General features: G+C 37.7%; 2 protein-coding genes across 5 annotated transcripts in view; one reads left to right on the plus strand and one right to left on the minus strand.

The window, feature by feature from the left end:
- LOC124158974 (ras-related protein Rab-3) overlaps window positions 1-19,957 on the plus strand; it is a 251,557-nt gene extending 231,600 nt beyond the window's left edge. For all 3 annotated transcript variants that reach the window (XM_046534442.1, XM_046534434.1, XM_046534427.1), the window contains exons 3-5: window positions 9,309-9,427; window positions 14,187-14,358; window positions 14,993-19,957. In XM_046534442.1, coding sequence (XP_046390398.1) covers window positions 9,309-9,427; window positions 14,187-14,358; window positions 14,993-15,139 — 438 coding nt within the window. In that variant the 3' untranslated portion in view covers window positions 15,140-19,957. The remainder of the gene's footprint in view (window positions 1-9,308; window positions 9,428-14,186; window positions 14,359-14,992) is intronic.
- Window positions 19,958-20,096: 139 nt separating this feature from the next.
- The window catches only part of LOC124158962 (leucine-rich repeat-containing protein 40-like), a 30,607-nt gene continuing 25,587 nt past the window's right edge, over window positions 20,097-25,116 (minus strand). For both annotated transcript variants that reach the window (XM_046534417.1, XM_046534408.1), the window contains 2 exons: window positions 23,987-24,172; window positions 20,097-20,888 (listed from right to left, as the gene is read on the minus strand). In XM_046534417.1, coding sequence (XP_046390373.1) covers window positions 20,783-20,888; window positions 23,987-24,172 — 292 coding nt within the window. In that variant the 3' untranslated portion in view covers window positions 20,097-20,782. The remainder of the gene's footprint in view (window positions 20,889-23,986; window positions 24,173-25,116) is intronic.

The raw sequence follows: 25,116 nt of genomic DNA on the forward strand, positions 1-25,116 counted from the left end.
ATTTGTACGTAACTATTACGCAATTCCAGTTAAATATTTTCAACTGCATAATCGGCCGTGGATGTCTGATAATAATTTTCTGTCCATCGCAGAAGAGATAGGGAAGTGAGGAACATACTTCATTCGGTGATTTACCACGGAGGAGACCTCTTTGGTGGTAGGGTCTGATTTTTAAGTGACTTGCTTCGTTGCTAGATTTTCTTTGCTTCCGCGAAAAGAATGACGAAATAAAATGAACTAGCTGCTTCAGATTCTTTTCGTGGAAAAATAATAAACATGGAGCGTAATATCATAACTGCCGAGTCCACTCTTCACCAATATCTTTCACCGCTGATTTAATAATTATTTAAAATTCACGAAAACTCCACAGAGGAAAAATCATTCGCCTTGACCGGGATTCGAACCCGGATCCCTCGATTTCCGGCCGAGTGCTTTAGCCAGTTAAGCTACCCTCCTCTGTGGATTTTTCGCACTATTTGTGCATTGCGGTCGACTCCGTAAAAGTTATCACCGTGGCTAGTCCCGGTATACTTAAATATTTAAAATTCATGTTTTTATTTGGTGAGCGCGGCAGCCGTGGATAGAGCCTTGGCTAATGACGAATGGATCCCGGGTTCCAATCTCGAATGAAACCTTCAGACACCCTACAATAAAAATCATAAAAATATGAGGAAATAAAGGGAAAGAAATCGACCCTCACAATGAATATGTGAAATTCATGTTCTCTGGCACCATATGCGGAGCTTTACCCTCCCTTATCCAAACTAACCTTTGAGTTGAAGCAATGAGTGATCGGATCGCCATAGAGCTTCATGGAAACTGAAAGTAGTGTTTAAGCTTTCGTAAAAATAAGCACCAAGTACAATTTTTTTCCGAAGTCCTTTTGAATTCGACCTACACATAATCATATTTATCTCTTCTTTGATTATTGGTGAAATTTACGAGGCTGGTAACATTGAAGAATAGTGAGATTACTAATTTACCGAGACACGGACATATCACATTTGTGTTTACTGTAACGCACGAATTCCTCCAGTAGTCGTTGCTGTGATCAACTAGATTCATATCTAATACGGAGAAGCTTAGGTTTAAGTGCAGTTTACGATAACTAAGCCTTCATTCACGATTTTATGTAGACCACACAAACTTTTGTTAAGTTAAACAACTGCTGCACACAAACTTTTGGAAACGATACTACCAAGAAATATTGAATAGGGCAGTTTCCTTCATCAAAGAAAACGAAAGGCATTGATTGCGATTCGTTACCCACCATTAGTGTATTCATAATATACAAATCATTTGGTTTTAGAAATCCCAGTTCAGACTAATGTTAATGGTCAATTTTAACTGCATTTGAAAAAGGCCACATTGGCGCCCATGCGATTCCACTCCACGTGACGTCACAGGGACCTAGTTTCCATACGAGTAGATAGGAGTGTTGCATCGTCTGAGATTACTAATGCATACATGAGCCACAGAACTCAGGGTAACATCTCTTAATAATCACCCATTAAAATTACTTATGTTCGGAAAGTTTCCTTCGTTTGATAGGGTATTAATAATCCTTATTTAAGCCAAGCGCTACCTGCTAGCAGCCTGCATCGTTTCAGCGCACAAAGCCTCGCCCCAAGGTCACCTCGCCCGGCGAACCAGAATTATGTCACACGGGGTTTTCCCATACTTATATATTTCATACTTAGCCGTCGCGTTTTCGCGCTCTTGTAAATTTTCACTTTTCATTTAATGGCGAAAAATATATATCGTCATTAAAAAATCTAAAAGCGTGAAATATGTACTCCAGGAGTAATAATCTTTCGATTCAGGCAATAAAAAAATAATAGGAAACCACCCTATTCTTGAAATCGTGGCCAAGCAGTTTTCAGCATTGAGCCACCAAGTTTCATGGTAGACAACCCGCATCGCACTCACTATGCACGCCATTATCTAACTTACAGGATGTATGTAGCTGCAACTCGTTGCTGCAATAATACGTCATAATAATAAGTTAAGACCATTAAAAAAATAAAGTGAATTACAGAAAAATATCCATACACTTGAGCTGGAGACCCAAAAATTTCCAGTGCTAATTTATAATAAAAATTTCTAAAATAGAATAAGATTTGGGACTTTCAAGAAGGTACATACATATTACGTGAGCACTCCTGGGGAAAGTAGGATAATGAGTTAGCCCATTTCAGGGGTTCGACTAATCCTTGTTTTTTAATACATCGTGTGGGAGTTCAAAAATAGCCAAAAACGACCTTACATAATACTTGAACGCTTCGATTGATATTAACAGATGAATTGTACTAAGAAACACTACAAATATTAGCATAGGCGATAGGGATTTAGGGTAGGGGGAATAGGTGAACATGCCCAATAGCCTCCCCCAGGGGCTTAAGAAACAGAACAGATTTTTCATACGGTTATCATTACTTTCGTTTTGTTTTGTATATTACAGAGCCTAAATCATTTAATTTCATATTAATAACTTTCATGTTAAAATAAGTAAAACACTTCTTAGAGTAACTGTCGTATGTTGTTTTTAATCGCAAATATGATAATATTGTTTGGCTGTCAGACCCTTGTGCCCCCCTCCCCCCAGAAAATATCCTGGATCCGCCCTTGAATATTATTAATACTCCAAATGAAGTTTTCAACAAGTACCTAACTGTAAAAATAAGGGAACTAGTTTTTGGGGATACTAAATTTCTGTCCGTTGCTTTGTGTGAACACGGACTGCCGTATTCATTATTATTAGCTATCTTTCAATCGCCGCAGCCATAATTGCCGCCCTTATCTGTTGCAATGAGCGTCATTACGGAAACTGTGTCGCATACAATTTTAACGGGATTAAATTTTTTTACTCTTTCCATGTGACCTGGTTCTTTGAACTTCGAGTAGAAGTCACCTCTAGCACGATATTTCCTCCTGCTCTATATACCGACGCACCTAACGTGAATGTATAAAGACTGCCCCCTTTACCGGAATACCGCCGACTTCATAGCAAAACACCTGCCCAGCGGAAATACAATCTAATCTCCATAAACACGGCACATGAAATCTTTCAAACGTTAGCCTTATTCAATCGCTGTCGAAACAAAAGTAAGATTTCATTGGCCAACCTTCCTTTCCTCTGAAATAGCACGCACCTTTAGATTCGTCTAGCAGCACGTAAGGATTTAATCTCCCTACATGCTGATGTTCATGCCATGTATTTGAACGGATTGACCCATCTTGTTTACGAGTTCCTGTGTGTGCAACCCTAATCATTCGTGACTATAATGCGTTCCAAAAATGGGATAGGGCTTTCATATTTTCGTCTTTACCTAAAATTGGAAAGCGCGTAGTACTCTTTCAAAATCTGCCAAGAGGCTCACGGACTGCCTTATTCACACAAAGTAACATAAGTTATGAAACCTAACATAAGAGCTGGACCGTACAAAGGTGGCCGATTAGAAATAGGTCCTTTATCTCCACCAATTATTCACTTTACTCCTTTTCATACCAATCAAGACAAATTATTAAACCTAGCAAAATAGATTGAAAATACGAAGGTGACCGATTAGGATTCACAACCGACCACAAAGCTTCATCCAGATTCAATATACCCGACCTCGACGCGATACTTATTTACTTGTTTCTTATCAGATGGACTTAGTGAAAAAAAATATTTCTCTTTTCCAAAAACAGACTGTGCATGCTGCAAACCGATTCACTTATGAGCAAAAACAAACTTGTTATATGCGACACTGAGAGGTTTAAGTGAACTTTATATTCTCCGGGTGTTGTACAAGGAAGAAAAAACGACGCTGAGGTAAAAATCCAAAAGTAGAGTTTTCTGTAATAATACTGCCAAAGATGTAGCAAGACTTAGTATAATTCATGGGTATGAAAAAAAAACAATCTGTTTTTCATATCTGAAATTAAAAAGGGTAAACGTAGCACAAATCCGATGAAAAATAAATAACTGCAACACAATTTCTCAGTACCTTAACTCTCCAGGTACAGAAAATCATTGTCCATAAGCCTAACTACCTAATTAATAAAAAACCAAAATTTTCATTGAGTATTCAATCAAGCTAACGTTGCACTCAGAATAGAACGCCTTTCTTTAAGAACTCACAAAGTCGTTCGATGCACAAAACTTCACTACGCCTCATTTCTCTCTTGCGATAAGATACATTCTAATTTATTCTTTTCCTTCAAAGTCGGCAATTTAATTATATGACTATAGACTAAAAACCACCCTGATGTCATATTCTTTGGTTTTTTCGCTGAAAGTGTAACTTCTAAGGGAAAATCGACTCGGTGGTATACGGAAAATATTATTGATGATGAAAGAAAAACCAATTGAGGTGGAAAAACTACAAAATTTTCACAATAAATAAGTAATTTAGGGCCAAAGCGATGTCCAGTGAAATGTCTAAACCTAATTACGACTATGCGATTTTATTATTGCCTTAAATAAATGATAAAAACAGGAATATTTCCAATCACTCGGCAGCATTAGATTAAGAGTTACAAAAACACGCGGAAAAGGATGCCACTATGTTGACGCTAATCTTTCCCAATAATCTTACGGCAATTATAATTTTATTCTCATACCAACATACATTAATTATATACCTTAACCTATTCATGTCTCAATTTCGGCCTAAGCACGGAAAAAGAAGCAAATACTTAATTGATGAAAACCCTGAATGTACGTTCTGCGTTTCTACACTCTTAAATCTGTGCTTTGAATCTCACATAAAAATTTCTATGAAAAGGTCACCACATTTTTACAAATTTTCAACGGCAGTAAATGGCATATATTTAAATAAAGAGGAATATCAAAAATTCGTTAATTATTCCCATTGTATTGAAGACAATTAGAGCCACCTTAGTAAAACTTTTGCAGGCCGAATAAAACTAAATCATTTTCTAAGGATAATATTCTTAATCACAGAAATAAATTAATGTGCTATGGGGGCGATATTTGTCAATGAAATAACTTAAGAAATCGCTGTAAAGAGGAATGCATTCTTTCCTTTTACAATAGATTAAACTGTCTTCCTTCCGCCATGCTTGTAGTTAACACGATAATGAAGTCAATTTGCTGGTCGAATATCAAGCTGCGGATAATGCAAAAATATAATTACCGTCAGGAAATCACCGGCTAGCCTCCATCATTATCTACACAACGGCAATTCTCTGGAATGTTTCCTCTCATACTCGATTGCCCTCTGTTTCAATAACTCAATTACGCTATCTTTTCCTCTTTCTTTTTCTGTCTATCTACTCGATTCTCACTTGGTATTGGCATTTCATATTGAGGCTTCTTCTAGACTATTTCATTTTTCACCATTAAAATGTTTTCATTGTTTCCATTCTATTCTTGTTTAATTTAAAAAAATATCATACGTCTCCTGACTGATAGAGGTGGATGATATCGGTTATTTGGGAAGCAAGACAACTAGTGACGGGAGAAGTAAGAAAGAAATTATCAGCAGAATAGCCCAGGCGAAGAGAGCATTCCACCAAAAGAGAGACCTGCTTACAGCGGGAAACCTAAATATGGAAGTAACGAAACAATTTATAAGAACCTACATCTGGAGTATGCTCCTATACGGAAGTGAGGCATGGACAATGACCACAGCGGAGAAAGCAAGGATAGATAGATAGAGGCCTTTGAAATGTGGTGCTACAGAAGAATGATGAAAATCGAATGGATCGACCGAGTTAGTAACGAGGAAGTCCTAAGAAGGGTAGGAGAGAAGAGAAGCCTCATGAAAACCTTAATAAGAAGACGGAACAACCTTATAGGCCACATCTTGAGACATGATGGCCTGATGAAGACAATCGTCGAAGGACAAGTGGAAGGCAAGAACGGAAAAGGAAGACCTCGAACAAAATATATGGAACAAGTAAAGAGAGATGTGACAGAGAAGAAATACGTAGGCGTGAAAAGATTAGCCTATGGGAGAATTGAGTGGAGAGCTGCGTCAAACCAATCCTAGGATTGTTGACCAGTGATGATGATGATCATACGTCTCTTCCAACTTCCTATTATTTTTTCAGTCCAAATCGACGACAGGATTGGACGAATTTGCTCACTCAAAATTGATAGACTGTAATTTGGAATGCCTGCGAATTCATCCTACAGGTCGCTGATGATATCGTAAGAAATTCTGGATGCAACTCGAGCACAGTAATCCATCCGTCCGGCAAAACGAAAAACCAAGGCTCATTTAATATCTAGAGCCCATAAACATGGCCATTACGGAACTTACTTTCGTCGCCCATTCGAGAACTCGCGAGTAATATCTCACTATCCACTGATTCCCACCATCCTATCAGCACAAACGGCGTAGAGTTGCCCGTAATTACCTAATAAGAAACTTCAATTCCTCGCACGTATGCTAATAACAGCTGCCACTTCCCTAAGATGCGTCCAACATGCGAGGACAAATGAGATGATTTGAGGGATCACAGGGTACATCCTCTTCCGCAAGATATCACGTGAGAACGAGAAACCTAAATCTTTTATTCGTGGCACGGATGACAGGGAAGGAGTGAGGGTAATAAACTCGACCTTGCTCAGTCACGCGGACGTGAGCGGAAATGGCGCCATTTACGGAATCCGAGAGAATCATCGTAAAAACGCACGCACGAACTGGCATAAAAACACGCAACCGTGGTGGAAGTTTATTCTTTATTTGCCACACATGTTATGGTGACCAACGTTTGGCTGCTGCTGGTACTGCTGAACAGAGACAAATGATGGAATTAAGCCAAGGAAGACACGATACTAAATCCGCATAAACCGCGGAATGAAGCTATGGCGCAGGGCAGCTTTTCCACAGATGATCTCTTTATTCAAAAAACGAATTGAGTGAGGCCATTGAGGTCGATTTCAACATAAGTAAACCATGCCGTGGTATTTGATAAACTTCGGAATTAAAGCAATGAAGTGTCTTGAATAAAGAAAAATAGATATCGAGGATTCATAAGACGTTGTCGAACATGTAAATTTGATTACAGTAGGCTGCACTTGAGACAGTGCCAACGTTTTGTAATTGACTTCATGATAACTTATAGGCAATACATCGTTAAGAAATAAATAACCTCCATTTACGATATCGGCACGTACTGGTTTTTTTAAACCCACGGAGAAAATACGGGATATTTACTGATCCTTTTTTACAGTTTTCCGTTTTGGAAATTGAGGTAGGTTGAGCAAATTTCAAATTATAACCATCTATACGCATAAAATTTGGAGCGGAAAACTTTAGCCCCCTTATCCATTCCCCAAAGTTTAGAAAAAAATTGTTACCTTTTACTTTTTATAAGTTAAAAAGCGGGCACCCATCAATGAGGAAGATACAATCAATATGTCGCGACGGAAAAAAAATGTCGAACTCTCATCCATGGTTTCATCGGCTGAGCTGGGAATAACCTCGACGGATGCACTCGAACTAATGAATATCCTGAAAAAAATCATTATTTTTTAGCTATATGCATCACGAGTCAAGATAGTGATTTTTTCGACGAATACTTTCATAATTAAAGTATTTTTACTAAAATACCACATTGTTTAAGCAGTTCAATCTCCCCTTCCGAAACAGATGTGAACGTCACAATCCTCCATTTCGTTTATTTTCCGGCGCAAATTTCACAATGTTTATTTGATGAACATTCTAGCGGCCTCTACATTTTGAAGTTTAGCGAGGAAAATTAAGGCGTCACTCCAAGCAGGTCGAAATGTATCCTATTAGATTTCACCCATACATCCTCATGGAATCCTCGTTTAATCAGAATCATGGAATCAATTTTAATTTTTATCATGGAATCCTTGTTTTTCATACATCTGGAGTCAATTATAGTCCCTGTGGTTTATAAATATTTTATAAAATCTCAGTGAAACTGCATAAAAACCATTGCTCACCCAACTAATTTAATTTGTGACATGAAACCCGCAAAGCTGATCTCAAGATTCTAAAGTAAAAACCGGAGTCACCTTTGCAAGAAGCATCGAATTCACTAGTATCTACTTTATTGATTACTTCAATCCATATCACATTTTTTCGGAGAAATAGTTTAGCTAAATACAGATCTCTAACCTTCACAGGATGTTTGCGCCTCTTTAATACACCATATTATTTTAGAGCGTATGCTAATTTAGACGGTAGGTTTCTCTTCTCCCCACATTACACTCCTAACCCTATACTGCTCTTCACTAAGCACATTTACTTGAGATTAGATTGACCGCAAGATAATTAGCACCCCTTGTGGAGATGAGACTTAGAACAAAAATAAGAAATTCGACCCTTACTCATGGATACTTCGCTAATCACTGGGTCCCGACTATTTCTATAGCATTATCCTTTTTTCCCGAAATTATCTTGAATTTATCGCCTATTTCAACTAGAGCCAATCACTCTTGACATACATTTACTCTCCTCGTTAGGGTTACCATGTGAATGTGATGTATGATTGTGCCGAGTTAAGGCCTGGTTAACACGGTTCATTAAAATGTACAAGATTCGGCGCATTTTTCTGAATGGTTTCCTTTACAGATTCGTATACATTTACATGGACAAGGTCCACGAATAGGTGGTTACACGGTGCATTTTTTGAACAGGTTTGCGCACACTTTTAAATGCACATTAGGCGTTTTCGTTTGTTTTTCCTCATTATTGGGCGCGTAATATAAATCAATTTAAACGCAGGAAAGCCGTCGACTTTTGGTAAGTAGGCGAAAGCTGCATAGAATCCCCTCATTATTTCTACCTGGTGGTAGGAATTAGAAATGACACATTAAGTTGTCATCTTGCTTGTGATGGTGGTTCCCTTAATTACGTGAGTTCGAATTGTTTTTATTTATTTCTATTTTGACCTCTTGCTTGTCTTGGATTTTTCTCTACCGGTTTTACCATTCCTTCGTGTGGCCCTAAACTCTCCTTATTTGACCCCAGCACATCATTGGACTACCCGAATGGAACTATATTTAAACAAAGCTCATTTGACCATACTCTCCTGATTTTGACCCCCGCACTGCTTGGGCTATTCTCGCGGTTCACATATTCAGCGCCTTTCCTTCAGATATTTCCTTTTACCCATCCCCTTTTCTTCTGTCCGTCCTAAATATGGGAAAGAAACTCGCGAATATCGTAAATCATGGTATACCAAGATGATTAATCTTTATCAACGCGGGAATTTTTTTAAGGCGTTGATAATATCAATGAGTAATGAACAAAAGTACCTTAAAATTAATCAAACACTAATTAAATTTTTTAACATGCACTCACTGATATTTTTTACAGGACACAGCTGGACAGGAGCGGTACCGGACCATAACTACGGCATACTACCGTGGTGCAATGGGTTTCATACTGATGTATGATATCACTAACGAAGAATCTTTCAACAGTGTACAAGACTGGTCAGTATGAATGTTTCTACACTGAATTTTCATGCATTATGTAATATGCTTTGCTTAATGCTTAATATGTGAAAACCATGATAGTTTTTTAGTAAAAATGTTACCCGCAACCGAAAATATGCATGTTGTATATTCCCCGATGTACAATTAATGACTAAAACATTCAATATATCAATAATACTTACTTTATAAATAGATATAGCGTTTCATGAGACTTTCATCTTTCTTCTACATCTTTTGAATTCCATCCGCGTGATTTATACGAAGGAATTCATGACAAAATTAAAATAAAGAATAAAAATACTATGCGAGTTAATGACTAATTTCGGAGAGAAAAACTTTCAATAAAATTTAGAATTTCATGGCTTATGTTAGTAACTGATATTTCATATGCTCATCGTCATAACTAACCTGAAATAAGAATAGCAAGTATTTCATACTGATAATGAATCCCCTACTCGCAAAAGCTACAACAACCATCCCAATAATCCTTTCGTGGCGGAAAGGCTAATGCGTTTCATTGACCTCCTCCCATAAGTTGGGTTAGGGGGAGGAAAACAAACTAAACCTGTTAGAGGAACCCATGTTAAAAATATAAGAAAGGATCCAGATTATATATATACCAAATATATATGATGGTGTATGCAAAAATATACATGAAATAGATGTGGGCACCTGCTTTCGGAGTTAGGTATGGCAACCAGTCATCTCCTCTCTGAAACCATGGAACTTAGATTCTTGTGCCACGGAAACCTATCTAGCAGAACCATGGGTGGAGGGGTGGGGCCTTTACATCCCCCGAACTTTTCCGGTTCCCCATAAATACTGCCTGAGTGTAACTGACTCCACTAAACATTAGTTAGCTTGTGATCTTGGCGGCAACGGATTTTTTTTTTCACTTTCGGAATATAAAGGAAACAGTTGACTTGCATTAGATTTGCCCCCCTCTCTCTCTCATTCTGGGCGATCTTAAAGGTGAGGGCACCGCTGGAGGAAAGGACAATAAAGAAAGCATTGCACAGGGACCATAAATACCTCTGGTTGACCCAAATTCCATCATCCAGATTGGATCTCTTTCGCCAACATATTCGATAGGTGGTAACTCTCACAATAAATTCTTTTTTTATGTCTTATGCCCAACAACGGTAACAAAACAAAAAAAATGCTTTTGTTCCAAGTTATCTATAACGCTCACCCACTTGTTAACGCTATTTATACGACTAATTTCCTTAAAAAAGATTTTAGAGGCAGTTTGATATTTATTACTTGTGTTGCTATTTGAAAGCAATTTTCTACTTTTGCTCTTGTTAGTAGTACTGCTTTCCTCAAGTCCAAGCTGAGCAGTGGCTCGAAAAAAATTCGAACGGGGACTCATGAGGAGAAGTGGTAGACTTTAGGGGCTCACCGGTGGGGGAGCTTTTAAGGCAGTATATTCCCAACGTATCTATGGGTTTTGAACCCCTTGACATCCCTCTGCTAGCTGAAGTCCTGACTGCTAGCCCACCGAACCCAAGCAGCAGCTAATATTCATACAATATCCATTTAATGCTACAAAATAACTTCCTTAATATCCATAAGATATTCATATAACCTTGAACGGATATGCGAAGAATATCCCAACTTCCCACTTAGATATATTCAATGAATATCAATTGCTAGCATCCATAGAATTTATAGAACAGTTACATGGATATCTATAGGCACAATATCCACGGAGCACCAAAAATCACCCCTCCCCGTTGTTTATTATAATGACATTTAAATTTTCTCACACTGTATCGTCCCCTACAGTAGTAACAATGATAGCCAGAAGCAGCCTATAGCATTCCAACAGATCATCTCAATACCAAATCATAAGCCATCCAAAGTGACCTTTGATCTGCTAGAATGCTTCAGAGGCAGAACATTTTAAACCCAACTTCAAGCTCCTGACATTTTCAAAGTCAATCTACTCATCAGCACACAAATTCTTACATTGAATGAATTAAATATTGCTGAATGAAAAGAATGACATTCACATTTGCTACCAACATGTGCTTACAAAAATGATTCAGTTTGGAATTATGTCCCCTAAGCTTTTACCTTTTCTACATTTATAACAAAGAAATTCCCTCCTCACATATTTGGAATTTGGATCAGAAGGACTACATCATAAACTAAATTTTCACAGACTTTATTGGATGATAATAGTGACAAATATTGCCATTGCAATCAGGATCAAAAGACTTAGATTGGGGCTATTCACAAATACATCTCAAATAGGAACTATTTTCTTAAAAATTTTAAGTTTATAAAAAATTTAAATTACAAATCAGCGTTATTTACTGGTAAATTTCTGGTCAATGACTTCTTATTCCCTCCTGAACGAATTTAAGCTTAACTAAAGCAGTCCTTCCCAAAGATTTCAATGTATTTATTGGTTTTGCCTCTCCATTTGGATTTTCTGAATACCTAAATCTGACATAAGGTTGAAAAAATTTGTCCAATTCCATCATTCACATCAAAGATAAGTTTGAAACCTATCCAATAAGTGTCAAAAGCTCCCTTTTGTTCAAGTAATAAAATTTGGAGGCATCTAAGGCATAAAACAATTTGGATATCTTTGTATGAATATTACTGTCTAATATTCTTAGAATATTCATGGAATATCACAGGTGAGATGTAACGACATTTGGATATTTTCAACCCCTTTTGGATATCCATGCAATATTTTCTGCTACTTGGGAAATTTCTGAATTATCACTGATAAACATCATTATGTTTCACATTTGGATTCATTTCTGTGGCCTTCTACACGGTATAAGACAATTAACAACAGAATATATCGAAATGTATACCCAGCAAAATAAATGAATGGAGTGTGAATGAATGAAGCAAGCCCTATTCACCGTTCAGTCAACAACCATCGGGTATGCGTTCGTGCAACTAGTACTTTACTAACCTGGTACCTAACAGCCTGGTACTTACACAAACGTTCACGCAATCCACGAAGAGTATGTTCGACGGCCTTAAGAAACGGTAACATTAAAAACTTAGGCTTTATACGCAAACTATCAGAACTAGTGTAGAGGTACTCACATATCGGAAACTTATCCCGTCATCTTTGAGCTGATAAGTGTAAGTAATCAGCACCGCCGCATGAAACAGCACTTCATCCAATTATAAGCTCCTAAGCCACAAAAATTTTCTTCAGTCCAGATAAGTCACTCACCGTCATCTCCCCGATTTTACGGTATTCGAGGTCCTTCCTCCACAGAGATCCCTTCAATGAAAACAGTACAGACACGTATGACCCATAAGACGACCTTTAAGAAGACTAAATACACTAGAGGTTAACTGCCTGCGTCACGAGACTCTAATCAGCTGTGGATATAATGAACATTTTAAACAGTCAGCGAACCATATTTCTGAGCTAACCGGACAGAAAAATTTTCTAATGCTAATAACCAATGCGACTGCAAAGAGGTGGCCCCATTCCATCCGATACAAGGCTGATTTCTGTTGCCGCTTCAGTCGCATTTAATACTGCTTTCAAAAATGTCCGCGGCGCGGTAATGGGTGCAATGTGATCCTTTTTTTTCACATAATTTTCAGTATAGTCTGTACAAATGCTAGGAATAGCATTGAGGAGTTATGAATTTGATAAATCATACCAAAGGGACTGTATTCAATGGGAGGGTGATTTCTGTTGCCTCTTCTGTCGCATTTTAATCAGTTTTCTAAAATATCTGCGGCGCGGCGATGAGTGCAATGCGATCCACTTTTTTCCAATATTTTACAGTAAAATGTTTGTCACTGCGATAAACAGCATTGAAAAGTAATGAATTTTATAGATAGTATCATCATGTGTATAAATTTCGGTTAATACCCCAAGTTATACTTTATTTCCCCGTGAAACTCGGACCAATTTGTCCGTCAGCGACACGCGTGGCGACTTTTGTAAAGCCATTAAAATACGCGGTGGGTGATAACACATTTAGAGGCCGACTTGAGGATTCCCTTTTGTAATATTTGTGAATCACATCATCATGAAGGTCATGAACGTAAATTTCGGTTGACTCCCCTAATTTTACCTTATTTCTTTTTTAATATTCGTGCTGATAACATATTCTATGCGTGCAATAGACCGCAACAGAATGAACAGCAAATGCGCAATGGTGCTTTCATTTATTTTCAATTGTAGCTCGATCATGCCGCGCATTCGAGTCACTACATCAACCTGCGAGTAGCCCTTCGATACCATCGGAAGTCTTTTAGATATTCTTCGGCATTAATTCCTGCAGCTAAAACATTACTTTCGTCATTCCTGAGGAAAATTTATCCGTCAATTTTCAACAATTTTACCTATCTGAGGGGGTTAAATGTATTCACCGCGCTAAGGCAGGGGCGCAGCTAGGAATTAAGGCGGGGGGGGGGGGGGTTAGGTGCAACTAATACCGGGATGTATGGGGGTATGGAATACCCACCAGGATATGCGGTAGGTGCGAGATTAATAAATTGCGAAATTTTAAGATAAATGGTTCAAAATGGTGAGTTTTACGGCTTTCTGAGGGATATTTTATTAATCCTAAAACTATTCTATTAGTAATATCAATCCAATTGAGTAAAATGGATAAAATTTAAAAAATTCCCTGAGCTCTGGGGGGGTTTTATCCCCCAAAACCCCCCCACGATGCGCCACTGCGCTAAGGTACTAATGTTTTTATCTAAAATATTTCATGCTCTGAATTCTTAATATATTCATTCCATTTATTTTCAGGGTGACTCAAATCAAGACGTATTCCTGGGACAACGCCCAAGTGATCCTTGTCGGAAACAAGTGTGACATGGAGGACGAAAGAGTGATTTCATTTGAGAGGGGCAAATCATTGGCGGAGCAGCTAGGCATAGAGTTCTTCGAAACTTCTGCCAAAGAGAATGTCAACGTCAAGGTAAGATATTTCAGATAAATTAAGCTATTCCACATCATCTCTGCCTCTATATTCTGATTATTTCCAATACGTAGGTACATGTAATATTTCCTCAACCCTTGAACGTGAGAGCAATGCCCATGAGTTTTGAAATTATTTTTCTGATGAGCAGAATTTTGAAACTTTTAGCACCCAGTGAGGGGTTTGCAACGAGCTCAGAAATGTTGATAGAGGAAAAATAAAATTTTATATGCTAAAGAAAACGATATTATTCAAACAGTAAGGAGTGGATATGTGGTCACTTAGCACATTCAGCGCGGAGCACGTCAATTGACGTGGTCCCGACCAAGCCGACATACGGAGCACGTCAATTGACGTGATCTGCATTTCTCTGCCTCAGTACGTGACTAATATCCACTTCTTAGTCACTCTCTTTTTTTCTTGCTTATTTTATCGGCCTATTCTGACGACGTTCATGAATATCGGGCCCGCAATGAATGTGTTAATGAGTATTTTTCCCCGTTTCATCACCAAACACCGACGAAAGAAGGCGCACAGTAAGAGCAAAACCCAATGCACACGAGCCTCGGAGGATCGAGTTAATTGTGATAGCATTCGTTTCTCATTGCACCTCTCTCTTTTTTTGTGACCATAGGCTGTCTTTGAACGTCTGGTGGACATCATTTGCGACAAGATGTCGGAAAGCCTCGACTCCGACCCCAACCTGATGAACGCCTCCAAGGGCGGCACGCGACTTGCGGAGACCCAGAACGCCCCCCAGAACGCCGGGTGCAACTGCTAACCGGCCACCACTGCGGACCACCAGAGACGCCACCGCTCTGCCTCCTCCCTCCTTCCCTCCCCTTCCGCCTTCCCCCCGGGACGCAACCATCCCTCTCCTCCTCCCCCCACGTCAGCGAACCCGCTCGCTCCCCCGCGAAAGCGACCGCACCACCACCCCGGACGAGCAGAAGCCGCGCCGGCGGCTTCGGCGGGAGGCGGCGAGTCGGCGTCTTCGCGGGGAGCTGGAGGGTCGAGCGCCGCCGCCGGCCGCGGAGGTCGGGGTCTCGGCCGCCCGGACTCTGGTACGGTCGAAAGGGGAGTAGAAGGAGGAGGAGGAGGAGGAAGGGGATGGGGGACGAAGATCAACAGCGGGGCCGGAGTCTACCACTTCGCCACGAAATGTGGGGAGGAGGAGGAGGAGGAGGTGGAGGAAGAGCGGAGGAGGGTTGTCCGGGAAGGGGCGTCGTCGACGTCTTCAGCGTCGTACCCAGCAGTCGCTGTCCTTTCGGCGACGCCTCTGCCCTCCGGTTAAGCCCTCGCCAACCCAACGAAGATAAGAATCAGCAGAGAAAGTGCAGGAGAAGGACGGAGACGAAGGGGGTGTGCAGTTCATGAGAGGTGGGGAGGCCATGCACACACTTGGAAGACCACGCAAATTCTGATGATGGTGTGAAATATAAATGTTTCAGTTTGTTTGTGTCATGTATAGGAGATCCAATTTTTTAAGTGTGCGCCAACAAATTGGCATTTTTCACTGGTTGATACTTTCCCCAATTCCTAAATCCCTGTCTCTCACACACTCTCTGTCCTCTACTCCCAATCTTGGCCTCTTTCTTTCCAATAACCCCTCGCTGCTGTTGAAGAAAATGAAGAAAAGGACTTATTTAAGATCTCTATATACATATAATATAAACACACGACTCAGAAAAGTAAGGCTCTTACATAGTTATCCTTCCCGTGAGTACTGCCTCTCCTCTTTTTTAACTTCCTCAAAAACTATCTCCGAACAAATTCCTGTGTCCATGACTCCCTGACCCTCTCCTTTCTGCTCCTCTTCAAACCCCATCATTCTCTCCAAAAAAAATACAAAGCCACGCACAGGAGGTGCAGCCTCGTGCCTCCAATGATGATGCACGCACCACTTGTACGGCTAGTCACAGTTCAAGGGACTCAACAGCACTTTCTTAGTCACCTCTGCTAAGGTGGTTGCAAGAGTGACTATGTCTTTGTGGAATTCCTGAAATTAATGGTAAAAACACACACACTCTCTCGGTGGTGCATTTCTTAACTTCTCCCTAAAATTCTGACTGTTTTCTGGACGCCTATTATATAAAATCAGGCACACTCTCATGTCCTCCTTGATGAAACTACTACCACTTTAACTTGGGACTTTAAAGCAGCCATTTATGTGTTAAAGGTAATGTTAATAATGCCCTATAATGCCAGAAAAAAGGCTTCAGCAGTTCTCTCTTCCTTCAACGTGAAGTTAGAAAAAGTATATAAGATATATATTAAAGCAGAGGAGGGCAAAAAATTAAGTCAATAAATTAAGTGATCTGCTGTTTGTTTTTATGAGATAAGCTGTGTTCAGGGATAAATGAAATGCATGATACAGGTGTGGTTGTCATTAAGTGAGAATAAAGTTGCCATTACTGAATTATTGGCAATATTAGCTTCATTAGCAGGAAGAGCAATCAAATTAATCAGCAAAACCCTCAAGAGTTCATTTCAACAGCAACGCAGTATTTTTTTGAGGCAGGAGATTGAATTGTTATGGGTGCAATCGTAAGCCCAATTTTTACTAAATGTAATTTCAAAATTATTTTAACCTGGTTGATGAATATATATTCCATTGTTACTTTTTCTTTTTTGTTTCACATCCATAATATAAACATATATTAGGTAAAATACATGCTTTTCCTGTTATCCTGTTTGTGCATTGTTCTTGAATTGTTAGAAATATCAAAAAAGACAGGTCTTACTATGGAATTCATTTGGAAAAAATATGCAGAGGAAAGAGTGAAATACGTGATTCAATTTGTTTCAGAAATCATTGTTAAAGAAAAGAGGCCTAAATAAAGTATGATGTAGTACTTGCTAGTTCTCAGGCTTCTTGAATATCTTTATGGTGTTATCTCCCTCAACTACCTCTGACTAAGTATTGGCCACAATTTGTTTCACTTTCATCAAATGCAATCTTCTTTACTGTCACGAAAACATCAGATCATTCTACTAGTGACTTATCTATGCTGTCAAAAAAATCATGGGAAGTGGTGCTATCGAAAAGATTTCGGTCAAAAAGAGAACTAGTTCGAGTAGTCCTTCTAGAATTTGTAAATAATCAACTTCATAAGGCAGACATTCTTGTGACACTGTTTCCTATTGCTGCGTATGGCCTTCAAAGCTAGGAGAACAAACCATGAAATTACAAAACTCAGTTAGGGTTGAGGTAACAATTTCCCAAGTTTGGGCAGATGTTCAGATCGAATGAACAAAATTTTTCTAACACTCCTCCATCTTTTCCCTTAATGATGAGTACAGACACTTTATGGGACAGTCTATGTGTAATCTGATACTCTTTCAGGGTTAATTCAGTTAAATCTACTATAATGTTATCACTGACTTTCAGGACCAACCTTTCCAAGTTCACAACTATCAATATTTAAATGATATTTCTCCTCATAATCACAGCCAATAAATCCTATATGAGCAACTTTAAGATTGAAATATGTTGAGGCAAATCAGTTCAAGGATAGCATATATTTTCTTCCTCCGAGTTTTCAAACTTCACAACCAAACCAAGATTCAGGTTTCACATCATTAATAACTTGATGCCATTAGGTTGAAATACCCTGCTGTCCCATAAGAAACTGTCAGAATATTTCGCACGTATGAAATATTTACCATTAAAATATTATTTTTTAATTAGAGAAAAATATATAATTAGCATTGTCCAAATAAGTTCATGAACAGGGATCGAAGTTTAGAATTATTCTTCAGTAATTACCTTAAAAAATTTCCTTGAGCGGGAAAAATGACTGGATATGAAGACAAGTGAAAAATATTGACATCCATTGAACTAATATTCCACTTGAAAGCACACACCCCTCTTTCTTATGCGTGGGACTTGACATATATTTTTTAGTGAATATGCATAAGAAAGCTTCCCATGCTTTTGAAATGTGGGGGTCTTTTATGTATACATCAAATAATCTCCAAAATGTAAAGATGAACCAAAAAAAAAAGTAAAAATTTCATGCAGTGAAAAACTCTGTCTTAGTGCAACTTACAACAGTGATGTCACCTGACTCTACTCAGCATGTACATCTGGCACACTCAATCTATCTCTATTTGGGCTTAAACCATTAATGAATGGGTTAAAAGTACATACGTATAGTTACTGTTGAATGTTGCGCTTATTCTGGGCTTTTCTCTCCAGATGCTGATTGTCCGTAAGAATCATTGTGCGATGAAAGTTTAATGTGTAAGATAATGTATCATTATGACTATTTTCCCTCTCCTTGGTCTTATTGTGCTGTTAAGATAAGAATGGTTAACATATGATAATATTATCACTGATAACTGTGAGCTTAAAATTTCTGGAGATAATTGTCAGAGTCGATCAACTCATGTCCGGTAAACATCAAGACTTAATCTGAAAAAAATGTCATAATGACTGAGGACGAGGAAACTTCATTAAAATATTTCAATTCATTTGTTCATACTTCAAACGAGATCATTGTGACAACATATACAGAAAAATATTTGTAGAGTTTAAAGTGCAGATGAAATATTATATAATCCTTACCACAAGAATGCAATCACATCTAATAGCATTAGGTCTGTATGCTGTTTCAACCTCCTCAGCCTTTTGGAACAACAGCCAAGGGAATACTAGTATGTTCAATAGCTTGTTGGTTTTTAGGATTCCCTTTCAGCAAACGAATGGAACATGGGAAAAATGTGTACAATGGAGAGAATTACACTGGTCATTGACTCTCATATGGGTACAAAGGCATAGGAGAATGGTTGAGGGGGGAAATTGGGGGGGGGGCACATATCAAGTGTCGAGAATTAAAAGTATAAGCAATTGTACTGAATAGTCAATTTCATTAGTAAAGGAGTTAGATCAAGGAAATGGTGTGTTATCAGTGTGCTATAGACCCATGGAAGAGAATCCTCAAAGAGTACAGGGAGGTTAAATAACCAAATATAAAAGAACTGCATGTGTTGAAGTATTTAGAAGAAGTAAAAGAAGCTAGGAAATGCAAAACTTGATGGTTAAGTGCATGATGTTCTAACATCATTAATAGGGTACGATTTATTTCTCAATGCTCCAAAGAAGCTGAAATGGCATGGTTAGCAACCATTTTGCCAAAAGGCTGGAGTAGCACTTGTACAGGTGTGTGTGATTGGGTAGCAAACTGTGAACCCCTTGTTTTTATTGTTATGAAAATTATGAAGTTGTTTTCATTACTGTGTTTCATAATAAGAAGTAGGCATGGTATGTACAGACTGTTGAAAACATAGAAGATTGTATAACAGAATGAGAAGTCATCAACCAAACTCACATGAGGCTGATAAATTTATTATGTTCAAATGAGAATTAATGGTGTAATGAATTCCCAACAAGCTAAACCAAAGAAAATATGACCATAAATATAAAAGAGTATTATAGTTAATATAATTTAATTATTGTACATTGTAAATAGGAAAAAAGGATGTTTGTTTGATAACTTCACAAGCCACTAACTTCCTATCACATATGTACGGCTGTGTGTGTGTGCGTGTACTTATGTACAGATAAAAACAGCAAAAAAATTTCAGAATGGGAAAAGGGAGTTTTTTATTGCATTCATGATCCTATTGGTTATGTCAACTAATCAACTATAAAATATTAAGAACCCTTCTTCATCTTAAGACACCACCAAATGAGTTTCTGCATGAAGATTTGAAGAACATTCAAGGAAATGAAATTTTTCTTCAACAAATTTTTATTGAAATATGCAATCTCAATAGTGGTACAATGTATGGCTTAGAATTAATATGGCTGCCTTTCTAAGGAACTCACATAAAAGCTAGTTTCTAAAAGCTCAAAGAGCACATCACCAACAGATATGTATTATAATCACACACTTATGTACAGTCATAGATGGCAATAACACAACCAATACAGCATTTCACATAACTGAACTTGAATTTTTTGAAAGACAAGTTAGTTTCTCCATATCAGGATTCAAAATTACTTAAATGGTATATTTTGTACATGTAAGTGCACACAAGTAGCAATAAACCACAACAAATGATGTAAAACCTAATTCCAACAAAAATACTGTTTAGCAAAACTAAAGGAAATAGGCAACACATAAATGCATACAAAAATAAAGTTTATCTAACACAGGAACATCAACTTGCTAGGCAATAATATTCTTTCCTTGAAACAACAAACGCACTACATTAATAGACATGATCTAAAATGATGTATATATAAAAATCTGAGCTTAATATCATATTTATGGCATAAGCAGGAAAATTATTCCCAGGTTCATTTTTTAAACAGGTACCTTAGCTTCCCACTAGTCCACAATACATACACTAATATTTACTTTTAATCCTTAATTAGATTGACTTTACCTGAAATATACCTCATTTCTATACCTTGTTAGTGAGGTATTCTGTCTCTTAGATATGACAGAATTGCTGGAGTTCCCTTAGAAAGGACAGAATGTCGAGGCACACGAAAAGGGTTTCCAGACAACTCCAAGCACCTAAAACGACAAAAAATCCTAATTTTAAACGTGAATATTCACATATACAGTCTAAAAACCATCAGAAAATTATTTTGAAGTAGCAAATTATATGTGTTTGCCTACAAAGGAATCAAAAACAATAGCAAAAATCGATTATTGACTCTAGTTTTAGCTTTCAGAATACAAGGCCTTTGGTGAGGAAAGTGCTGCATAAAAGATGTTATGTATTGGTATTTACATTCCACCACTACATGTAAAATCTCTCACATTAATTTGATTTCATCATTTTTTGTTCTAATTAGGAAACAATCCAGTTGATAAACCATTTCTTAGCTAAGGTGAATAATTTTTTAGAGAGTCTAAAAAGGTAGTGGTATTAGCCTGGAAAATTTGGGGATTTTTGATGCTTAAAACGTGATTTTCAGGACTCAAAAATAGAAATTTTGTACGAGGCCATGTTACTTGTTTTTGGCACCTCTTTTAATGGCTCAAGGGGGAAGTTGTAACACAAAAAATCCCCCATGGCTACGCCTCATTTTATTTAGTGTTTACGTATTAGCACTTGATGAAAAAGATCAGTTAGCAACACTAATAAGAAATTTGAGGACAAAATTGTTGAACTTAATTCAAAACTTAAGCCAGATGTACACAAAGCTGTATCCATGATTGTGATACACACAGTTCTTTAAGTTTTTCAACCATTTGTAGAGTGTCAAAACCTAAAAAATTGTGAAATGGGAAACTGGACCAAAGGCAAAAGCCATTCATATCCTTAAATTGAGCCATATTTGAGAAGAAATCAACAATCCATTTCATGAAATTCTATTTGTGAATGAGAGTACAGCTTCTGCAGGATATTTATATAAATTGGAGTCCAACCTACCTAAAGCCTGCCCTCAGATAATTTGCACATTCCATTTGGAGAAACTCAAGCTAACTTGGGGGAAACTAAAAGGGAGCAGAGAGGATGGAATAAGGTGATCATGATCCTCATTAGAATATCTCTCAAGATAATCTGCCAGACTTTAAATTGGGAAGCTTCTTAACCAATCTATCAAATATTCATAAATACATTCCTACATTGCCAAATAGTCCAAATCAAGATTTAAAAATTAAAATTTTCATTTCATGTAATGTGAATTTCATCATTTCTCATAGGCCATGCATGAAGTATTCACAGGCAATCACCAACTCTACTGACACACAGATAGTCAGTCATTCATTATATATAAATTTAATATTGGGGACAGCTTCTAGTCTGAGGAAAACTGGATATGGATGATATAACTCCTTTACATTGCATGAGAAGGGAAAGTTGTAACGGGACAGTGGTATGAATGGGTGCCAAGAAGCAAAGTGGAATGAAAAATATACATAATGCCTGATTACAAGTTTTTCGTGGTGTTTCAACAAAAGGGTTGAGAATTAGGGAAAAAAGCAGCAGAGGAAGGAGTTATGGCAGAAGTGAGAGTCAAGCCAGAGGTGACACAGATATGGACAAATTGAAACATTGACGGAGCCAGCAAGCGCCAATGTGCAGGATACGTGTAAAGTGAAAAATCAAAGTTACAAACTTTATGATTATAGAAAAAGAGTAACCTCAAAGAGAAAACGTAGTATTTACTAAGGAGAATGTAAGGCCTGAGATTGATAAAATTCAAACCATTGATAAATTTTATATTGATGATTATGTTTGCAAATTTGTTAGGTTATAAATTGAACCCAATAAGTTCTTTAACTTTTTTTAAGTTCTTAAGTTTTTTTTAGGTAAAATTAAGTTCTTTTAACTCCGATAAAAATATCTGATACTATGTGTACATCATTTTAGAGGTAACATGAGGAGGAAGAAAGAGGTGAGCATTACAACTCCACGCAACTTTCAAAGAGAAAAAACACAGCTCCCACACAAGGTTTGAACATAGATACTATGCACAAAAAAAGTCCATGAAGCACCAAACTTGCACACAGTAACATTGCAGCTTTGGTTCTGAAGTTCATCCAAGTGAAAATGAAAGAAAGCATTCTCTAACTTCTACAACTGAAGACGCTAGAATAAAAATCATCCATTATTCCCTACACATGAATGTTGACACAACCCTGAAGATATATGCACCAACATTGCATTACCACAGAAATCTTTGAATCAGCTATCTACAGCTCACTCAACTGTACTTCGGCTCAAGAGCTTCACATTGAATAATGCAATCAAATGCCGAGGAATATCATTTAAAATTGAAGAGCAGCATTACATTCCAATAATGGCATTCATTTGGACAAGAGATGATAATGTGAGATAGCTATGAAATTAAATGGTAAAGCTGGTTATTCAGAATTAAGGGTGAAGTAAAACCTTGTTTTTACACAGTTGGTGAGACCAAAATATATAGCTATATTAGTGTGAAATAGAGCAAAATAATGTGAAATCAAGAATTGAGTTAAATCTCGGCATTTTCAATCAAAGTTGAGTACAGAGCATCCTCTATAGAACACATTGTAGACTCTACATTGGCTCAGGCAGGATAGAACTAGGTCTGCAATTTGACATCTGGTTTAGGTGAGTTTTTCCTCATGCTTTTCGTGTGATTTTCATTGCTATTTACCTGGCAGGTATGAAAATAGTATGATAATTTACTGCTCAAATTCAATGAAGGAATGAACCAGTAGACTACTTCTAAGCCTTTATTGAACACATTGTAGCACTGTTCAATCTACCCAATTCCCCTTCATGGTGCTACCAAATTCTACATTATTATGAATAATGGAATACATAAATTAGGTTGCTTATTTAACAGTGAATATTGATTTGATTTTCCATTAATAACCATTTGATGCAGTGCATTATCATTTTGCTTTGCCCCTTAAAAGTCCGTTTCTCTACTGTTGTACAACCATTTCAACCTTCATCCATCCAATACCATTACTGCAACATGAAAAGAACTACTTTTCAGAAAAATAAAGATAGCTGACTGATGATCTCATTCTTATCCCTTTTATTCATCTCCTAATTTAAACTTAACTAATTTTATTCATAAGTTTAACATTTGCAATGAACAACTATTTAATACAAAAACTCAACCTTCTATTGGGTTGTACAAGTCACAACAATACAACCTTACCTTAACTTTTCCAAAAGGCCCAATTCAGGTGGAACAACATGGATATCATTATTTGAAAGGTCTAAAGTAGCCAAAAACTTGGGCCCATTTAGAATAGTAAGATCCACATCTGTGATTTGGTTATCACGGGCAATGAGTATTTCCAGGGATGGTAAATCCTTCACACAGCTTGGAATACTTTTCATCCTTCATGGAAAAGATATTTCAAAACATTATTTTCCTAAACAAATTATTCACCCATAAACCAGAGCAACATAAGTCAGTACTTGACACAGAGATACCCGCAAAATTACTGAACCATTAGCTGAATTATACAGGGTGCGTACTGAAAGTAATGCAATTGGATTTCCTGGACTACTCCTATTAATCGGCATGGGAGCAAACCATTTGGAATAGATGGGGTCAACGCTAAGCTTCACAATGAAATCAGTTTCAGTGCTCTCCAAGATGTGGAAGCTGCAGGTTGACAATTATTGTAAACCTCTGCGTGCCGACCGTATCATGAAAAAAATGGAACAAATAATCAAGGAAAGTTTAAGTTTTGTGCTTAACTGAAAAAATCTCTTGTGGAGACAAAAAAAAATTATTTCTGAGGCTTATGGGGACTCTGCTCTGTCCTAAGGTGGTTAAAGGCCTGTAAGAAGGACTGGGAAGAGGTAAATCCCCAAAATGGCAAGAATGAGCAAATCAAAAGTGAAGTCCGTGCTCATTGTCTTTTTAGACAGCAAACGAGTATTCTATAAGGAATTTGTTTCCCAAGGACAGATACCATATTTACTCGTGTAAGCCGCACCCTCGTGTATCCCCAATTTTTGGGCTGGCTCGAGAGGAAGAAAAAACTTTCTCATGCTTTTTGGGTACTGTCTAATATAAGTACTCGGGATTCATTGCTAAATCAATAAATTTACATTACCGTGATTAATAAGGTTAAATAAATTTAGAAATGTTATTCCTGCAAAGGTTTCCCAGTTCAATGCTAAACTCAGAAGAAATAAACGAAAAGAATTTGAGGGAAAATGGTACGCAGCTTACATAAAAAATGTGGAGGACTCCTGTAAACCTCCCACCCCCTTTCTTTTGCCAGAATTTCCGGATAAATGGTGTGCGGCTTCTACGGGTAAATATGATAG

The sequence above is a fragment of the Ischnura elegans genome, chromosome 1 (genome assembly GCF_921293095.1).
Source record: "Ischnura elegans chromosome 1, ioIscEleg1.1, whole genome shotgun sequence".
Taxonomy (NCBI): domain Eukaryota; kingdom Metazoa; phylum Arthropoda; class Insecta; order Odonata; family Coenagrionidae; genus Ischnura; species Ischnura elegans.